Genomic DNA, 16615 nt, shown 5'->3' on the forward strand with positions numbered 1-16615 from the left:
GCCATCATCAATTGAGTGAAGATAGCACGATTCACCATGGCAACGGCACGTGACAAAAAGCGCTCTGTTTATTTCTCGCCAATCAAATTGAAGGAACTGTTACAAGCGTACAGTGAATATGAGCAGATATTTAGAAAAAAGTGCAACACAGCCGCAGCAGCAAAAGAAAGAGAGTTGGCGTGGGAGAAAAGTGCTTCACGTGTTAATGCGCAAGTTTATATGTCAATCACTTTTATATTTATTTTGTTGAAACTGTGAAAATGCTAATTATATTTAACTCTCTCGCTATCATGTAGGTGATATCCTTCTGCAATAAAAAGATCTCGGCAGCAGCTGAATATGAAATATACGACGACGTCGTAAAAAAAAAGATTTCGAGAATAAAGTCGAAATGTTACGAGAATAAAGTCGAAATGTCAAAATCTGACATGAACTACGAATTAACTCACTGATTCAGATGCTGTACTTAAACATAATTTAAACTCTTAAACTACAACTTTCATGAAAATAAAATAGGTATTACGACGAGTTTATTCTCGTAACATTTTGACTTTAATCTCGTAAAATTTCGACTTTATTCTCGTAATCTTGAATTTGTTATTTTTAACGTGGCACTAAAACGCCGTGGTAGAAATACAATAACATCATTCATTCAGGAAAGTTTAAAAAAATAAAATAGTCTTGCTAGTAGGATGACTGATTGGGAAATGTTAAATATACTTCTTAAACTGGCCTTAAAAGTTAAGCTAAAACGTCCAAACGGGGCCTCACAATTCCTTCCCGACATAAATGTAATTCTCTGCGAATTAATGCAGCTTCCTCTTCTATGGGTTCCTGAATAAACGAACATGCCATTTTAAGTTATGTGTGACTAAATAGAGCGCGATTAGGAACACGAATCAATAAACAGATGACGTATGTCATTTCAACACCGCTCGCGCTTCGAAAAGGGGGCGGACTGAAACCAAAAACCCTGAGTATTCAGTTTTCTACTGGAGTCACGCCATCTGCGGTTCGGATAAGTGCGGTCACGCTATCTACGCTTTAAAATAAAATGCGCGTATACATGGGGTTTAACGGTAACGATCGGTAAGGATCCTGGTTTTACAGTCAAGATTATGTGAATTAATATGAAGTTTTCAGGCTGTTAACCTGTTTCATTGTGTAATAATTGCACCCCAAAGTCACGACTTATACTAACAAACATATTAAAAAAATCATAAATAAATATTAAATCAAATTGTTTTCTGCAAACTCCACCAGATTATTCTTCTACATCTCCCTTAGTACAACTGTGTCGATTTTTGTGTTATTTTACTCTTTCATTGTGTAATAATTGCACATCAAAGTCACACCAAATACTAACTTAAAACTATATTTTAAAAATATTAAATCAAATTGTTTTCTGCAAACTCCACCTGATTATTCTTCTACATCTCCCATAGTACCACTGTGTCGATTTTGTGTTATTTTACTGTTTCATTGTGTAATAATTGTACACCAAAGTCAAAACCAATACTAACCTACAGAATTATTTAAAAAATCATAATAATATTAAATCAAATTGTTTTCTGCAAACTCCACCAGATTATTCTTCTACATCTACCCACGTACCACTGTGTCGATTTTTGTGTTATTTTACTGTTTCATTGTGTAATAATTGTACACCAAAGTCACAACCAATACTAACCTACAGAATTATTAAAAAATTCATAAAAATATAAAATCAAATTGTTTTCAACAAACTCCATCAGATTCTTGTTCTACATCTCCCATAGTACTACTGTGGTGATTATTGTGTTATTTTACGGTTTCATTGTGTAATAATTGCACACCAAAGTCAAAACCAATACTAACTTACAGACATATTTTAAAACTTCATAAAAATATTAAATCAAATTGTTTTCTACAAACTCCATCAGATTATTCTTCTACATATCCCATAGTACCACTGTGTCGTTTTTTGTGTTATTTTACTGTTTCATTGTGTAATAATTGCACACCAAAGTCACAACAAATACTATCGTACGGCATATTTAAAAAAATCATAAAAATATTAAATCAAATAGTTTTCTACAAACTCCACCACATTCTTGTTCTACATCTCCCATAGTACCACTGCACGGATTTTTGTGTTCTTTTACTGTTTCATTGTGTAATAATTGCACACCAAAATCACAACAAATACTATCGTACAGCATATTTAAAAAATCATAATAATATGAAATCAAATTGTTTTCTACAAACTCCACCTGATTCTTATTCTACATCTCCCTTAGTACCACTGTGGTGAATTGTGTGTTATTTTACTGTGTCATTGTGTAATAATTGCACACCAAAGTCACGACTAATACTAACTTACAGACATATTAAAAAAATTAATAAAAATATTAAATCAAATTGTTTTCTGTAAACTCCACCAGATTCTTGTTCTACATCTCCCATAGTATCACTGTGGTGATTTTTGTGTTATTTTGCTGTGTCATTGTGTAATAATTGCACACCAAAGTCACAACAAATACTATCGTACGGCATATTTAAAAAAATCATAAAAATATTAAATCAAATTGTTTTCTACAAACTCCACCTGATTCTTATTCTACTTCTCCCATAGTACCACTGTGGTGATTTTTGTGTTCTTTTACTGTTTCATTGTGTAATAATTGCACACCAAAGTCACGACCAATACTAACTGTCCCCGTATACAGACATTCTCCTTGTTTCACGTTTACATTTTTGGTCTTTGGGGTCAATATGACCCCATAATTTATAAAGGGATAAGGGGTTGTTAAGAAAAGTATACATTTTTTAAAATAGAAACAATGTATTCTTTCTTCCATTTACTTCCAATCTGTATATTTATGGTGTGTTTTGGGGGACATTAATTACTTTTTTATCAGTAAACTGCAAAATTCCTCAACTATACCATAAGCATCCATATTAAATATTTCATTTTCAGGAAAAAAAAAACTCTTCATCAAAATGTTTTTTTTTAAAGAAAATCTTTTAAATAGTTGTTTCTGAATATTGATATAGGTGATATATACATACTTCTGCCATCTCCTGGTTAAAGGAAAGTTTACAGTTCTAGAAAATATGTGTAATTATCGTATACAACCAGCAGAGGCGCTTTTGAAAACCGTTCATTACAAATTTGTTAAAACTATTAGTGTTAAAATCCATGCTCGACCTACTATAAATTAATGAGCGAAATCGACTGAATCGGAAGTTAGAAATGCCGAAAAGACGACAAAATGGGTGAGTTCTTGTTTATTTATTATACAAATTATTGCCTATTTCCAATACATGTGACTCTGATGTGCTTGCTAATATGTGCCTCTTTGCTAGTTAATGTGATTCTTAATATTTCGTCCATTAGAATATGACAACAGATTATATAGAATTAGATTCAACTTTGATGTCATTATGCAAAGTAGTATACATCTAGTTTGCACTCGATGTACAGTTGGTTATGTACATTTTGTAATTATGTACAGAGTAATTAAACAGGTGTTCAGTCTGTCCAACATACAAATAGTGCAAATAACAGGTCCAGTGAAGTATTGATTGAAGCAGTGTAGGATGATTATAATATGGAACTGAATTTTCTTCAAGGGAAGAAAAACAGTAATTGTGAGTTTTAATATACATTTACATATAGAATTGTCTTCAAAACATTTGGAAAGGTAAGAACAATACTTCAATGTTTTATTTAATGAATGTACTTTAGCATTTTTAACATTCTATTAAGTTTGAGTTAAATGTAATTTCTGCTTTGTAATGGACATGTAAAACACACTTATGTATGTCTACCAAAATACATTTTGCAGTCCAGAAAAATATACGTATCTTTTGAGGATATTTTCAAGAACATCCAAGAGCTTACGAAGTCATTGTCTGATCAGAAAACATGTCTGCTGCAAGACAACAAGTTCTGGGCAGAACTCTGCATAGTTTTGGGTGTACCAAATACATCCCCAAATAGATATAAACTAAAAAGGACATACAAAGATGAAAAAATGACAAATGTCCAAACGGAGGAAGATAAAAAGGAAGATGCTCCAGAGGCTGAAGGTGCACAAGCTGAAGAATTTACTCAAGACCTGAGTGATTTTCAAAAGGAAGATGGAAAAGAACATACTAAGAAGAAGGACATCGTAAAAGATGAGGAATGTTTGAAAGCAGAAGAGGGAAATAAAGATTTAGAAAAACCTAAAGAGTTTGGGCAGGAAAAAGTAAAGAACTTGGACTTAATGGAGGTGAAGACAGTGCTAAAGGAGAAAGATGGAGAGAAAGATGTACTAGAGGTTGAATGCGCAAATGAGGAAGAAGTTAAACAGAAGATGAAAACATTAAAAAAGGATGATGATAAAGAAAACATGAGCGAGAAGGACTTCATACAGGAGGATGAAGATTTAACAGTAGACACTGCAAATGAAATGAAAAAGGTCCAGCAGGAGGAAGATGTAAGTGATAAGATGATAGTATTTACTTTTAAACGTATACACATTTACTGTATACAACCAGTAAGCTGTTTTAGACAACAAACTAAATGATTTATATTGAGAAATTATATGGAATTGTCTTGAATGAATGAATCAATGAATTATTCATTTGTAGGCTCACAACAGAGATTCCAGGATGGAAGACAGTGACAGTTGGAGTGACAGCGTTGATGATGTCAGTCTTGACAAAGAAAATGAATTCTTTACAGAGAGTGTTCCTGCACCACATTCTTTTTTTTTTATTCCTAAAACTGCCTGGAAAACACTAAGAACAAAAAAAAAGATCACTTTAAGGGATTGCAGTGGACCAACATTATCTCTGCAGGCATTCGCACAGTCCATCCATATTGCAGTTTTGCCTTTACAGGCCACAGGGTTAAAATACAAGGATCAACCAGGGCACGCACCTGTTTTTAAATGCTCTGGCTATTGTATGTTTACTGACTGCCCAGTAGAAGTTGAAGTTCTTGTTCACAGTGAGAAAACACTTAAAGCACATGTGTCCTTCAGAGTTGACATGTCAGTGCACAATAAAAGAGAGCTCCAAAGGCGACCTGTAAGAGCTGATGCCCAAAAGGAAATAAGTCAGCAATTGCAAACAACACTACCAAGGGCACTCTACCTTCAAAAAAAGGAAACCTTAGGGAATCTGTGGTAGAATCTGGCTGTCGAGATGAGGCACCTTCGCCAGGTGTTTTGAAATCCATTTCCTGGAGACAAAGAATGAAGGACAGGAAACATAGAAATGAAACTGTCAGTCTCCAGATGATGGTAAATGAAAAAAGAGAAGAACCGGATGAGGTAATCCAGAAAGTCATCCTTCATCCGATTGTGTATCCGAAATACACAATCATTAATTGTGTATTTTCTGAGTGCTTTCCAAACAGATCATGCCAAGCAATATGGTCACAAAAACATCCGTCCACTTATGATCATATGTGATGGATCCTTGGTGCTCATGCATGCCATTTCACTCGTCTTCTGCCAAACCAACCTCAATGCCTTGGTCCAAAGTTATTTTAGAATTCTGACAGGGAAAGGCACTGCTGAAGACTTTGATCTGCCTATACTCCACCGCTGTCTTAGTCATATCATGAAAAATGCTAAATCCCTGTGCAAAAAGCAGTAAGTAAAATCTCACTTTTTTTTAAGTACATCACCATATTAAGGACAATACATAATTTATGATGACTTATGATGAATGTTTTAATTTTTTTCTCTTTCAGTGCACCAAAGAACTACAAGCTGGCCATGCATATTTTTGGACTTCTGACCACAGCAAGGTCCATTGCTGAGTTTGATGATATGCTCCTGAGCTGCACTGTCATCTTCTCAAGCTCATGCAGCTCAGAAAATGTTGAAAAACACTTCAACAACATTCAGGCTTTGTTGACCACTGTTGGAGAGTCAGTGGTTGATGACAACAGCATAGTTTCTGTGGACCTTGAGGTACACTGTAAACACATTAAAACATGTCTTGAAATAATGTTTTCTGCTAACCTGGTTAGAACCACTAATGTAAACATCATGTAAATGTCATATTTTAGGACACCTTCAGTCAAACCCCTTTTCACAAGCATTTCATGGAGGTAGGCACTGACTGCACCCCTCAACAAGCAAGGGGATCCTAATGTGTACTATACTGAGACATTCATCTCCTTATTGGCTGCACACTTCTTGAGTCATGCAGCTCTATGGACAAGCATGATGCTGGGTCAGTTACACTTTTTGTGATTAAATGAGTCACTCAGGGAAAGACTTAAACATATATTTACTTATTCACAATAATTTAGGGTAAAGTATTACTTGCCCATTGCCATGTATGGACAAATACTAGGAGCTTGAGTCAGTTATTAAAATGCTTGCTTCAAGGCAAATACTAAATATATTATTTAATAATATATTTATTTGTTTTATTATGCAAAGTAATTTTTTAAGGTTAAGGTCTCCTACGAGTCCTACCCTTTTCTCTGCTTTCACATCAAGCAAGTTTTTAACTTTAGCTTTACAGATGTAGTGTTATTCTAAATTCTACACAGATATGGTGTAGCACATGATGGATGCAGATTATTAAACCAAATAAGTTGTAAACCTAATGTGTTTAAATGTCTCTTCAGGGGACCTGGGCAGGCATGGTGAAGGACCCCCATACCAGCTTTTCTCAAAGAAATTTTCCAAAATTTCTAAGAAAAAATTCCAGGTGTGATATAATTTGGATAAGTATATGCAATCTAGTGTTTAAATGTTTATACCTATAACTTCAATCTGTACTGTACTGTAAACCCTTTTTATATTTCTTATCAGAATTTCACACAAGACAACAAGACTCAAGGAATTATGGAAAAAAGTCAGTGGGACTTGAAGAAAATTCGCTTTAGAGGCAGAAGACTGAACAGACTTGATGACTTCATAATGACCTATAAAGACACCCACACTGCACTTCTGAGAGAATTTAATGATGCGGAACGTATCACTAAACGAAAGGTATAACAGTCTATTGTACTTAAATATATGTAAGTGTTATGTGTCGAAAAATGTTAATATTTTACATATCGCAGACACATGAGAAATTGCTCCTTTGGTATGAGAAGTCTAAGATGCATCGCCCCAGAGAAAGATATACATTAGCAAACTAAACACACTCTAAACAAACAAATTTTGGTATTTTAGCTTAAATAAAAAGTATATATTTCTAACGTACAGTATATATCAAGTTGTACAAATATATGTACAAATAATATGTACAAATGTTGAAGAATGTCACTACCATACAAATAAACGTTTAAATATATAAGAACTCCTATACATTTCATTTTGTAGGAGCACCGTATTTTAAAGGAGAAGTGGAGGCAGCGAAAGCAAAGAAGGAGGGGAGTCTATGTTACCGCCATCAACAAGCCATTCCATTTTAAAAAGCAGTGGTAACATGAACCACATTTGGATACTTTAGTAAAACCAATTTCTTCAAAGATATTTCTAGTTTACTAGTTATGTCTTTCCCGAAATAAACCAGGTGTCTACAGCTCAGAGGACAACCGGCAGACTATCTCCTGACAGACAAACACCATCAGTGTCAGCACAGGAACCAGAGACAGAGAGCCAAGACAAAGATGCTTTGGAGGTGAACTTGGCTGTATTGTCTTTTTTTTTTTAGGTTTACACTTACACCTTAAAGTTAAAACTGTACATTTTGGTCTGGGACATATTGAAAAAATTTGATTGTACCAGCCTTTAGGATACGCTACTTAAGTGATACCACATTCTTCAATGAAATTTCCAGTTTCTAATGTCTTTCCCAAAAATAAACCAGGTGTCTACAGCTCAGGGGACAACCGGCACACCTTCTCCTCCTGACAGACAAACACCATCAGTCTTAGGACAAGAAGCAAAGACAGAGAGCCAAGAGAAAGATACTTTGAAATTAAACTTAAAGGTACTGTCTTTTGTAGTGTGCACTTGCATTCTCAAAAGTTTGACAATTAAAATTCACCACAACAATACACATAATAAATGTATAGATTTATGCAAAGATAATTTAACTGTTCATACTGGTAACGCAGTGTTGTAAGGGAGTACTGTTTCTATATAGAGGAAGGGGAGTTGGAAATGCCTATTCAAGTATCACATTAAGATAAATGTTTTTTATGGTGTTTATCCCACAGAAAGGGAGGAAACCGCTAAAAGCAAAAAGACAAAAGTCCTATGGACCACTTTGGAGAGATCACTCACCGGAGAAAGTAATCCAAGCCAGAAAATTGGTGAAAGAAGTAGTGATCAAAGAAGGACAAATGTTAAGCATCCTGCACCCACAAACTTGGCTCAGCAGTGATGAAATGGATGCAGCTTGTTTTTACATTTCTCAACAGTTCCCTCATATAGATGGGTTTCAGTCCAACCTTCTCCATCAGTGTCTTCACCAAGGGGGTGTGGTTGGGACACCACAGAAACCATTTGTTCAAATATTGAACATAAATGACAACCACTGGATCACAGCAAGCAACCTTTTCTGTGGACCAAACGAGGTGTGCCTATATGACAGCCTAAACACAAACATCACCAAGCAGACAAATCAAAAGTTGTCCTGGTTGATTCGTCCACAAGCCCCCCAGTTTAAGATAAAAAAACCTGCCGTACAAATGCAGCAGTCATCTAGCAGTTGCGGAGTTTTTGCATTAGCCTTTGCAACTGTCTTATGTGATGGAGTCAAACCAGAAGAGTGCCAGTTTCAAGAAAGAAACATGAGACGAACACTGTACAGAGCTTTGATTTACATATCAGACAATACAAGCAAAACCTGAAAGGGCCACATTCCAGGTGGACGTTCACTGTATCTGCAGGACCTCACACAACCAAGAGGTGATGGTGCAGTGCAGCAACTGCAATAACTGGTACCACCCCAACTGTGTGCCCACACACAGCTTTGGACACCACAGCAGAAGAGTGGAATTGTGAAGTCTGCACTAATTAAAATGTACGGTATAGAGGTTTGGAGTTAATCTTATACTATACTAAATGTTTGTGCTGACATTGAAATGTTCAGGTACTTGGGATGATGTTGCTTAATATAGAATGAGTAAATGTAACATCACAAACAATGTTTTTCTTCAAATGTAGTCCAGAGATTGGAGAGCATTGGAAACAGGTTAGTGTTGAAATCAGTGTACATTGAAAGCACAAAGCATGAGCATAAACAGTTCTTGGTTTGTTGCAGGTGCTTATGGGCGTGTAGTGGACTCTTGGAGAGGACTTTAACTAAAGACTGGCAAGAATCCAACTATAACTGACTAAGTTATTCCATGTGGCGAGATCAGAACAGACTGTGTGTGTGTGTGTGTGCGTGCGTGCGTGCGTGCGTGTGTGCGTGCGCGTGCGTGTGTGTGTGTGTGCGTATGCATGCGCACTCATTTCCTTATATCTGGTGCAATATATTTTTTGTTTAAGGAATATTCGATTGATTGTTTGAAAAAATTAATCTGGTTATCATAATAAAGATATGTTCTACAATGAACAAATTAATACAACAACGACTGCTAATAATTAATAGTATTGGTTGAGACTTTGATGTGCAATTATTACACAATGAAACAGTAAAATAACACAAACATCACCACAGTGGTACTATGGGAGACGTAGAACAAGAATCTGATGGAGTTTGTTGAAATCAATTTGATTTTATATTTTTATGAATTTTTAAAATATGTCTGTAGGTTAGTATTGGTTTTGACTTTGGTGTGCAATTATTACACAATGACACAGTAAAATAACACAAACATAACCACAGTGGTACTATGGGAGATGTAGAACAAGAATCTGGTGGAGTTTGTAGAAAACAATTTGATTTTATATTTTTATGATTTTTTTAATAATTCTGTAGGTTAGTATTGGTTTTGACTTTGGTGTGCAATTATTACACAATGACACAGTAAAATAACACAAAATCGACACAGTGGTACTATGGGAGATGTAGAAAAAGAATCTGGTGGAGTTTGTGGAAAACAATTTGATTTGATATTTTTATGAATTTTTTAAATATGTCTGTAGGTTAGTATTGGTTGTGACTTTGGTGTACAATTATTACACAATGAAACAGTAAAAGAACACAAAAATCACCACAGTGGTACTATGGGAGATGTAGAACAAGAATGTGGTGGAGTTTGTAGAAAACAATTTGATTTCATATTATTATGATTTTTTTATTAATTCTGTAGGTTAGTATTGGTTGTGACTTTGGTGTACAATTATTACACAATGACACAGCAAAATAACACAAAAATCACCACAGTGGTACTATGGGAGATGTAGAACAAGAATGTGGTGGAGTTTGTAGAAAACAATTTGATTTAATATTTTTATGATTTTTTAAAATATGCCGTACGATAGTATTTGTTGTGATTTTGGTGTGCAATTATTACACAATGACACAGTAAAAGAACACAAAAATCAACACAGTGGTACTATGGGATATGTAGAAGAATAATCTGGTGGAGTTTGTAGAAAACAATTTGATTTAATATTTTTATGAATTTTTTAAATATGTCTGTAAGTTAGTATTGGTTTTGACTTTGGTGTGCAATTATTACAAAATGAAACAGTAAAATAACACAAAAATCACCACAGTGGTACGATGGGAGATGTAGAACAAGAATGTGGTGGAGTTTGTAGAAAACAATTTGATTTAATATTTATATGAATTTTTTAATAATTCTGTAGGTTAGTATTGGTTGTGACTTTGGTGTACAATTATTACACAATGAAACAGTAAAATAACACAAACATCACCACAGTGGTACTATGGGAGATTTAGAACAAGAATCTGATTGAGTTTGTAGAAAACAATTTGATTTAATATTTTTATGAAGTTTTAAAATATGTCTGTAAGTTAGTATTGGTTTTGACTTTGGTGTGCAATTATTACACAATGAAACAGTAAAATAACACAAAAATCACCACAGTGGTACTATGGGAGATGTAGAACAAGAATCTGGTGGAGTTTGTAGAAAGCAATTTTGATTTTTTTAAATATGCCGTACGATAGTATTTGTTGTGACTTTGGTGTGCAATTATTACACAATGAAACAGTAAAAAAACACAAAAATCACCACAGTGGTACTATGGGAGATGTAGAAGAATAATCTGATGGAGTTTGTAGAAAACAATTTGATTTAATATTTTTATGAAGTTTTAAAATATGTCTGTAAGTTAGTATTGGTTTTGACTTTGGTGTGCAATTATTACACAATGAAACAGTAAAATAACACAAAAATCGACACAGTGGTACGTGGGTAGATGTAGAAGAATAATCTGGTGGAGTTTGCAGAAAACAATTTGATTTAATATTATTATGATTTTTTAAATAATTCTGTAGGTTAGTATTGGTTTTGACTTTGGTGTACAATTATTACACAATGAAACAGTAAAATAACACAAAAATCGACACAGTGGTATGGGAGATGTAGAAGAATAATCTGGTGGAGTTTGCAGAAAACAATTTGATTTAATATTTTTAAAATATAGTTTTAAGTTAGTATTTGGTGTGACTTTGATGTGCAATTATTACACAATGAAACAGTAAAATAACACAAAAATCGACACAGTTTACTAAGGGAGATGTAGAATAAGAATCTGGTGGAGTTTGTAGAAAACAATTTGATTTAATATTTTTATGATTTTTTAATATGTTTGTTAGTATAAGTCGTGACTTTGGGGTGCAATTATTACACAATGAAACAGGTTAACAGCCTGAAAACTTCATATTAATTCACATAATCTTGACTGTAAAACCAGGATCCTAACCGATCGTTACCGTTAAACCCCATGTAGACGCGCATTTTATTTTAAAGCGTAGATAGCGTGACCGCACTTATCCGAACCGCAGATGGCGTGACTCCAGTGAGAGATCGGTTCCCGATTTAGCCTAAACATTGTGTTTAACGTTACATTTGTAATAGTTATATACACATAAACAGTTCAGTGCCAATACATTACACTATTTGCCTGTTTACTTAATGTAGACTAACGTCAGCTACAGCCACCACCAGTGTTGAAATGTTAAGCTTACTTTGAAATTCTTAAGCTATTTATCTGGTCGTGATACTCAAAAGATTACCTCAATTGCAAATAGCCTGTTTACATATCATAAAGGGCTAAGAAAATACAGCTAAGGTACTCCACAGTACGGCCAGCCATGTAACGAATTTGGTTGTGTGTTACGAGATAGAGACTCTGACAATTCATAGTATGTGAATATTTTTTTTAAGCCAAATCACGTTATGAACACCAGTTTAAGTAAATTATTATTTCTCTTCTGATGCCAGGTTAGGGTTACAGAGATGCGCATCTGCTGCTTCAAATAAACTATCCACCCGCCATCCGCCCGCACGTATAATTTTCTCTGATATAGAAATCCGCACCCGACCCGAATCCGATCGTCAGTTTAATTACTCAGTAAATTTTCTAGCACTGTCTTTGTCTGTAAGAGCTTAAATCTAATCTTTCCATTTAGCACATGCATGATGTACCATATAGGTACCAGTCTTATGGCTTTCATATACATACAGTGCCTCACAGCCGTTGCATATTAGATACCCAGCAATTGATTCATCCTGTTAACCACTTCGCTAAAACGCTCCCACACGGTGCCTGTTCTCTTCCTTTTGTTTTGTTTTCATTTCTCCCTTTTTAAATTTCTCTCGGATCTGTTTTGCCCCCATATCTGCTTTAAGAAATAGACCGTCCTTTACCGCCACCACGCTCGCACTTCTTTTAAATTACTGCAAATTAACGCCTGCTTTAAAATGCATTTAAAACAAAATCGTATTTTTTGAGAAATTTTGTTTCAACGTTTTATGATATCTTCCACCCGCAATTAATCAGATTTTTTTTATTTTTTACCCGACACACCCGTCCCGCGGATCATCCGCAGCGCCCGCGGATTTAACCGCCATCCGCGCATCACTATTACACACTGACTTTCTATCATGGTCTATGGACCCCCTGAATTTGCTTTGGCCACCCCCAGGACACCCAATGTGAAAAACTCTAGCTCCGCCACTGGACCGAAGGAGTCTTGCGCGGGGTTTTAGCAGCGCCGTCGCGGTAAGATTTCAAACATTCTCCGTCGCTATAGCACCTGAGGACAGAAGTTGTTCATGTTATTTAGAGTTTTTGTACACACCAGTAGCGAAGCCGGTATGTGACGAGCTACAGTTCATTGTAATAGTAAGTTGACGGTTTTTTTTTTAATATTGAACATCGCAACGGCCGTAGACACTGTAAAAGTTACATGCTACGACTGTTGGGATTCACGGGAACTTAGTGTTGAATACCACACTCGGTAGTGATTATTTTGTGGTGTAATTCAAATGTGCAAATGTGCAAATGCAGTTATCCGTTAAATCGAGAGCTCAAATTAAAACGAGTAACCAAAGCTTGAGGTAAGTCGATGTTCACGGGGGCCAGATGAGAGCTTGAGCAAAAGACGTTACCGACACCCTCATCGTTAGAGCAGGACTGTCTCCCAAATAGGACCGTTGGAGGGTGGGAGTGAGACGGCCCGTTATAAATACCAGTGTGACAATTTCTTGACCGTGACATCCGCGTTAATGGCTTACATTTCTGTATAAGTACGGCTTTAAGTGTAAGTTACTCTTTGTAATTTGCTTAGAGTTTGTTTGTAGAGTCACTTATACTTAGATGTAGTTTAAATGTAAAAAGCTCAAAGATAAAATTTTATATTCACTATTGTCACATGTGGTATTGGTTGTTTTAGGATACACTTTGCCATGCAGGCCACTGAATGCTGACTACTGAAGGTTAGGTTGTGGGTGACGTGCTCAGCACAGCTTCATGTCTGGCCTTGCCACTCTGTTCATAGCACGTTACATATTCAATCTTGAGTACCAGGATGGGGCAGCGTGTATCTTGGAGTCCAATGAAAGGTATTAGTTGAACAACTTCCTTACCTGCATTTTATAGATATGTTAATGTTGTATACCTGTTAAGACCTTTAAAACAATATTTCTCAACGAGAGATGGATTTTTTTAGTGCAAATTATTCAGAAGTCACCCCTATTTAACACTAGCAAGCTGATCATTTAATTCATGTGTTTTAATATAATATATTTTGTATATTTAATATATAAAATTTTGTTTTTCCTGTCTCTTTGTAGATATTAATCCAGAGAGTGGAACAAGAAGAAGCGTCATCTAAAATGCCAGGATAAAGAAGAAACAGGTTGCAATGAACCCACATGTTGCTGCTCTTCTAAACACAATGATGAATTTTTAGTGAAATCGAAGAAAACTAAGAAGCACACACACACACACACACACACACACACAGATCTCATCATTGAATTACATCATTTTAATATTCACTGTCTCTGACTGTATATGTTGTCCTCTGTTTTTCCTCTGACTATAAATATCTTATTCTTATTCTCTTTTTTCTTTTCCATAGTTCATGCTACTTGATGTGCTCTGATGGATCAAGATGTGGACCGTTTTACAGACTCACTTGGGCCTTGTTTTGCGATGTTGTTACACAGTGGTGTAGTCAAGCTTTTTGTAGTGAGTATACTGTGCTTTTCTCCCCTCCCAGCCTCATACGCACCCATCCCAGAGCGACACCCCATGGAACCACCACACTCACTAATGCCTAAAGTATGCATCTACATGTAATTGAGAGCATTATTAAAGACTGCTTCTGTGTTATCAACATTCCAATTTATTATAAACAACAAAAAAGTTGGCAGCACCCATTGACTTTCATAGTCTATATTTTTTTCCTACTGTGGAAGTCAATGGGTGCTGCGAACTGTCTGATTACCAACATTTTTCAAAATATCTTCTTTTGTGTTAAACAGAAAAAGAAACTCATACAGTTTTGGGACAACTTGAGGGTGAGGAAATTATAACAATTTTAATTTTTGAGTGAACTATACCTTTTAGAATGATGATACTATATGAATATGGTACCTGGAGCACAGGTTTTATCAGCTGACTGTCTTTTGTTGTTGATAATAAATTGGAATGTTGATAACACAGCACGAACACTCAGTCACATCATCATTCAGATCACTGCAAGGGGGGCAGGAGATCGCCGGTCCTGCGCTGACATGACAATCTTTGATAGGCAGACGCGTGATAACAGCTCGACCGTGAGTGAAACCTAAGCGCTTGCGCATGGTTGGGAGTGGCGGGTGACATTAATTTTCGGTTTACATTTCTGCTGTTTTTTATTTCGGCCCGAAACCAATAATGCCATTTTCGGCCGAACATTTTCGTGTGTGCTGAGCAGCTGATATCTACCTAACTTACTGTCCCTCCACTCTAACCAATGATGCCTGTTTTTAAATTCCCTAGCCTGACTTTCAGTCCACAAGGCTGGCCAGGGGTTCTCATTTCTCTCATCATCTGAAATAAGGAGATATACAATTTATATTCTGTTTACCACACACACACACACAATCTCCCCTCTTCTGCCGTATTAATTGATCCACCACACTAACGGTAGTGAAGTTAGCAAGTTCTGGATAAAATTCAATATACCAACAATCCCCTGCTATTACAGTTACGTTTAATGATAACATGTACTGTATGCTAGCTTTACTTAACAGGTAACTTTACGATAGCATCAGCCTCATTTTCTGGAGTTTCTGTAACGATCGTGTCATCTGCTGCAGCTGAAGTGTCACCAGAAGCTGCTGTAGCTTTAGGGGCAGGCTTCCAAAAACACTCAGAGAGTGTACTTTGAGTCTGCTTTCGTTTCATATCTTCTAATTAAGATTCAGAATAACGTTAGTCTTGCGACGTAAAGACACTCAAGATGAATTTAAAACTTGTGCCGAAAAAGACCGCCAAGCAACTGCTTTTCCTTGGTAGGTGACGTCAGATCCAGGTTACAGGCCACGGAAGCCCCAATGGTCCAAAAACGTTAGTGATTCGCAATCGCAACACAGACGGGGTGAATTTATGAATGAAAGTTCTTTCACAAAACGATGTTATTACGTATCCTCACGTTTTTTAAGTGGGTATACGGAAATCCTTTGACTTTCCTAGTGGGTATACGGCGTATACCTGCGTATCACGTAGACTACACCACTGTTGTTACATGATGGTTATGTTGGTTAACGTGTTGTTTAAGCATGAATGTTTAAAGAGCCATGTTGGCTACTATGAAGTTGTAACTGAATAAAAATATTTCATGTACAACAAGGTACAAAATTTGTCTGTAATGTATTTTTGTATCAATTAAAAAATAAATAAACACTGTATATCGAGTATGCAAAACATACTGCATATACAGTGATTATGTATTTCTTCTAAATACAGTAAATTAAAATCAAGCAATTGGCTGTAAAAAATACAGCATTATACTGTTGCTATTCAAAATTACAGTTTTTTTCCTGTATTATGCAATTACAGAAAATGCCTGTAAATTAAACTACAGGTCTGTGGCTGTAAAATTTACAGTAACTGGCTGGCAACCTTGCTGCCAGTAATTTACAGTACATTTTTCAGGATTTTTTTTACAGTGTATGTGACCCTGGACAACAAAACCAGTCTTAAGTAATACGGGAACATTTTTAGTAATCGCCAAAAATACAGTG

General features: G+C 35.7%; 1 protein-coding gene and 2 long non-coding RNA genes across 5 annotated transcripts; all 3 read left to right on the plus strand.

Annotated features, from left to right (window-relative positions):
- The first annotated feature begins 3836 nt into the window (after positions 1–3836).
- LOC130419888 (uncharacterized) lies at positions 3837–7420 on the plus strand. 3 transcript variants are annotated; one of them, XM_056746893.1, is made up of 7 exons: positions 3837–4466; positions 4621–5630; positions 5732–5954; positions 6053–6094; positions 6623–6705; positions 6810–6989; positions 7326–7420. In XM_056746893.1, exons 1-2 carry the CDS (start codon positions 4020–4022, stop codon positions 5161–5163), a joined length of 990 nt encoding a protein of 329 aa, XP_056602871.1. In that variant the 5' UTR covers positions 3837–4019; the 3' UTR covers positions 5164–5630; positions 5732–5954; positions 6053–6094; positions 6623–6705; positions 6810–6989; positions 7326–7420. The 3 variants fall into 2 exon arrangements, with proteins under 3 accessions (XP_056602870.1, XP_056602871.1, XP_056602872.1); XM_056746892.1 differs by having other exon boundaries at positions 6053–6219.
- Positions 7421–7540: 120 nt separating this feature from the next.
- On the plus strand, positions 7541–9419 carry LOC130419932 (uncharacterized). Its single transcript, XR_008906561.1, has 3 exons — positions 7541–7626; positions 7816–7938; positions 8168–9419. It is a non-coding gene; the product is annotated as an uncharacterized LOC130419932 (long non-coding RNA).
- Positions 9420–13089: 3670 nt separating this feature from the next.
- On the plus strand, positions 13090–16009 carry LOC130419830 (uncharacterized). Its single transcript, XR_008906546.1, has 4 exons — positions 13090–13223; positions 13774–13942; positions 14174–14238; positions 14464–16009. It is a non-coding gene; the product is annotated as an uncharacterized LOC130419830 (long non-coding RNA).
- The last annotated feature ends 606 nt before the right edge of the window (positions 16010–16615 follow it).

Source organism: Triplophysa dalaica, chromosome 4, assembly GCF_015846415.1.
Source record: "Triplophysa dalaica isolate WHDGS20190420 chromosome 4, ASM1584641v1, whole genome shotgun sequence".
Taxonomy (NCBI): Eukaryota; Metazoa; Chordata; class Actinopteri; order Cypriniformes; family Nemacheilidae; genus Triplophysa; species Triplophysa dalaica.

Coding starts and splice junctions, on each gene's coding strand:
- LOC130419888 (XM_056746892.1), top strand. CDS start 4,020: ATGACAAATGTCCAAACGGAGGAAGATAAAAAGGAAGATGCTCCAGAG. Junction 4,467..4,620: donor AGGTCCAGCAGGAGGAAGAT/GTAAGTGATAAG, acceptor ATTCATTTGTAG/GCTCACAACAGAGATTCCAG.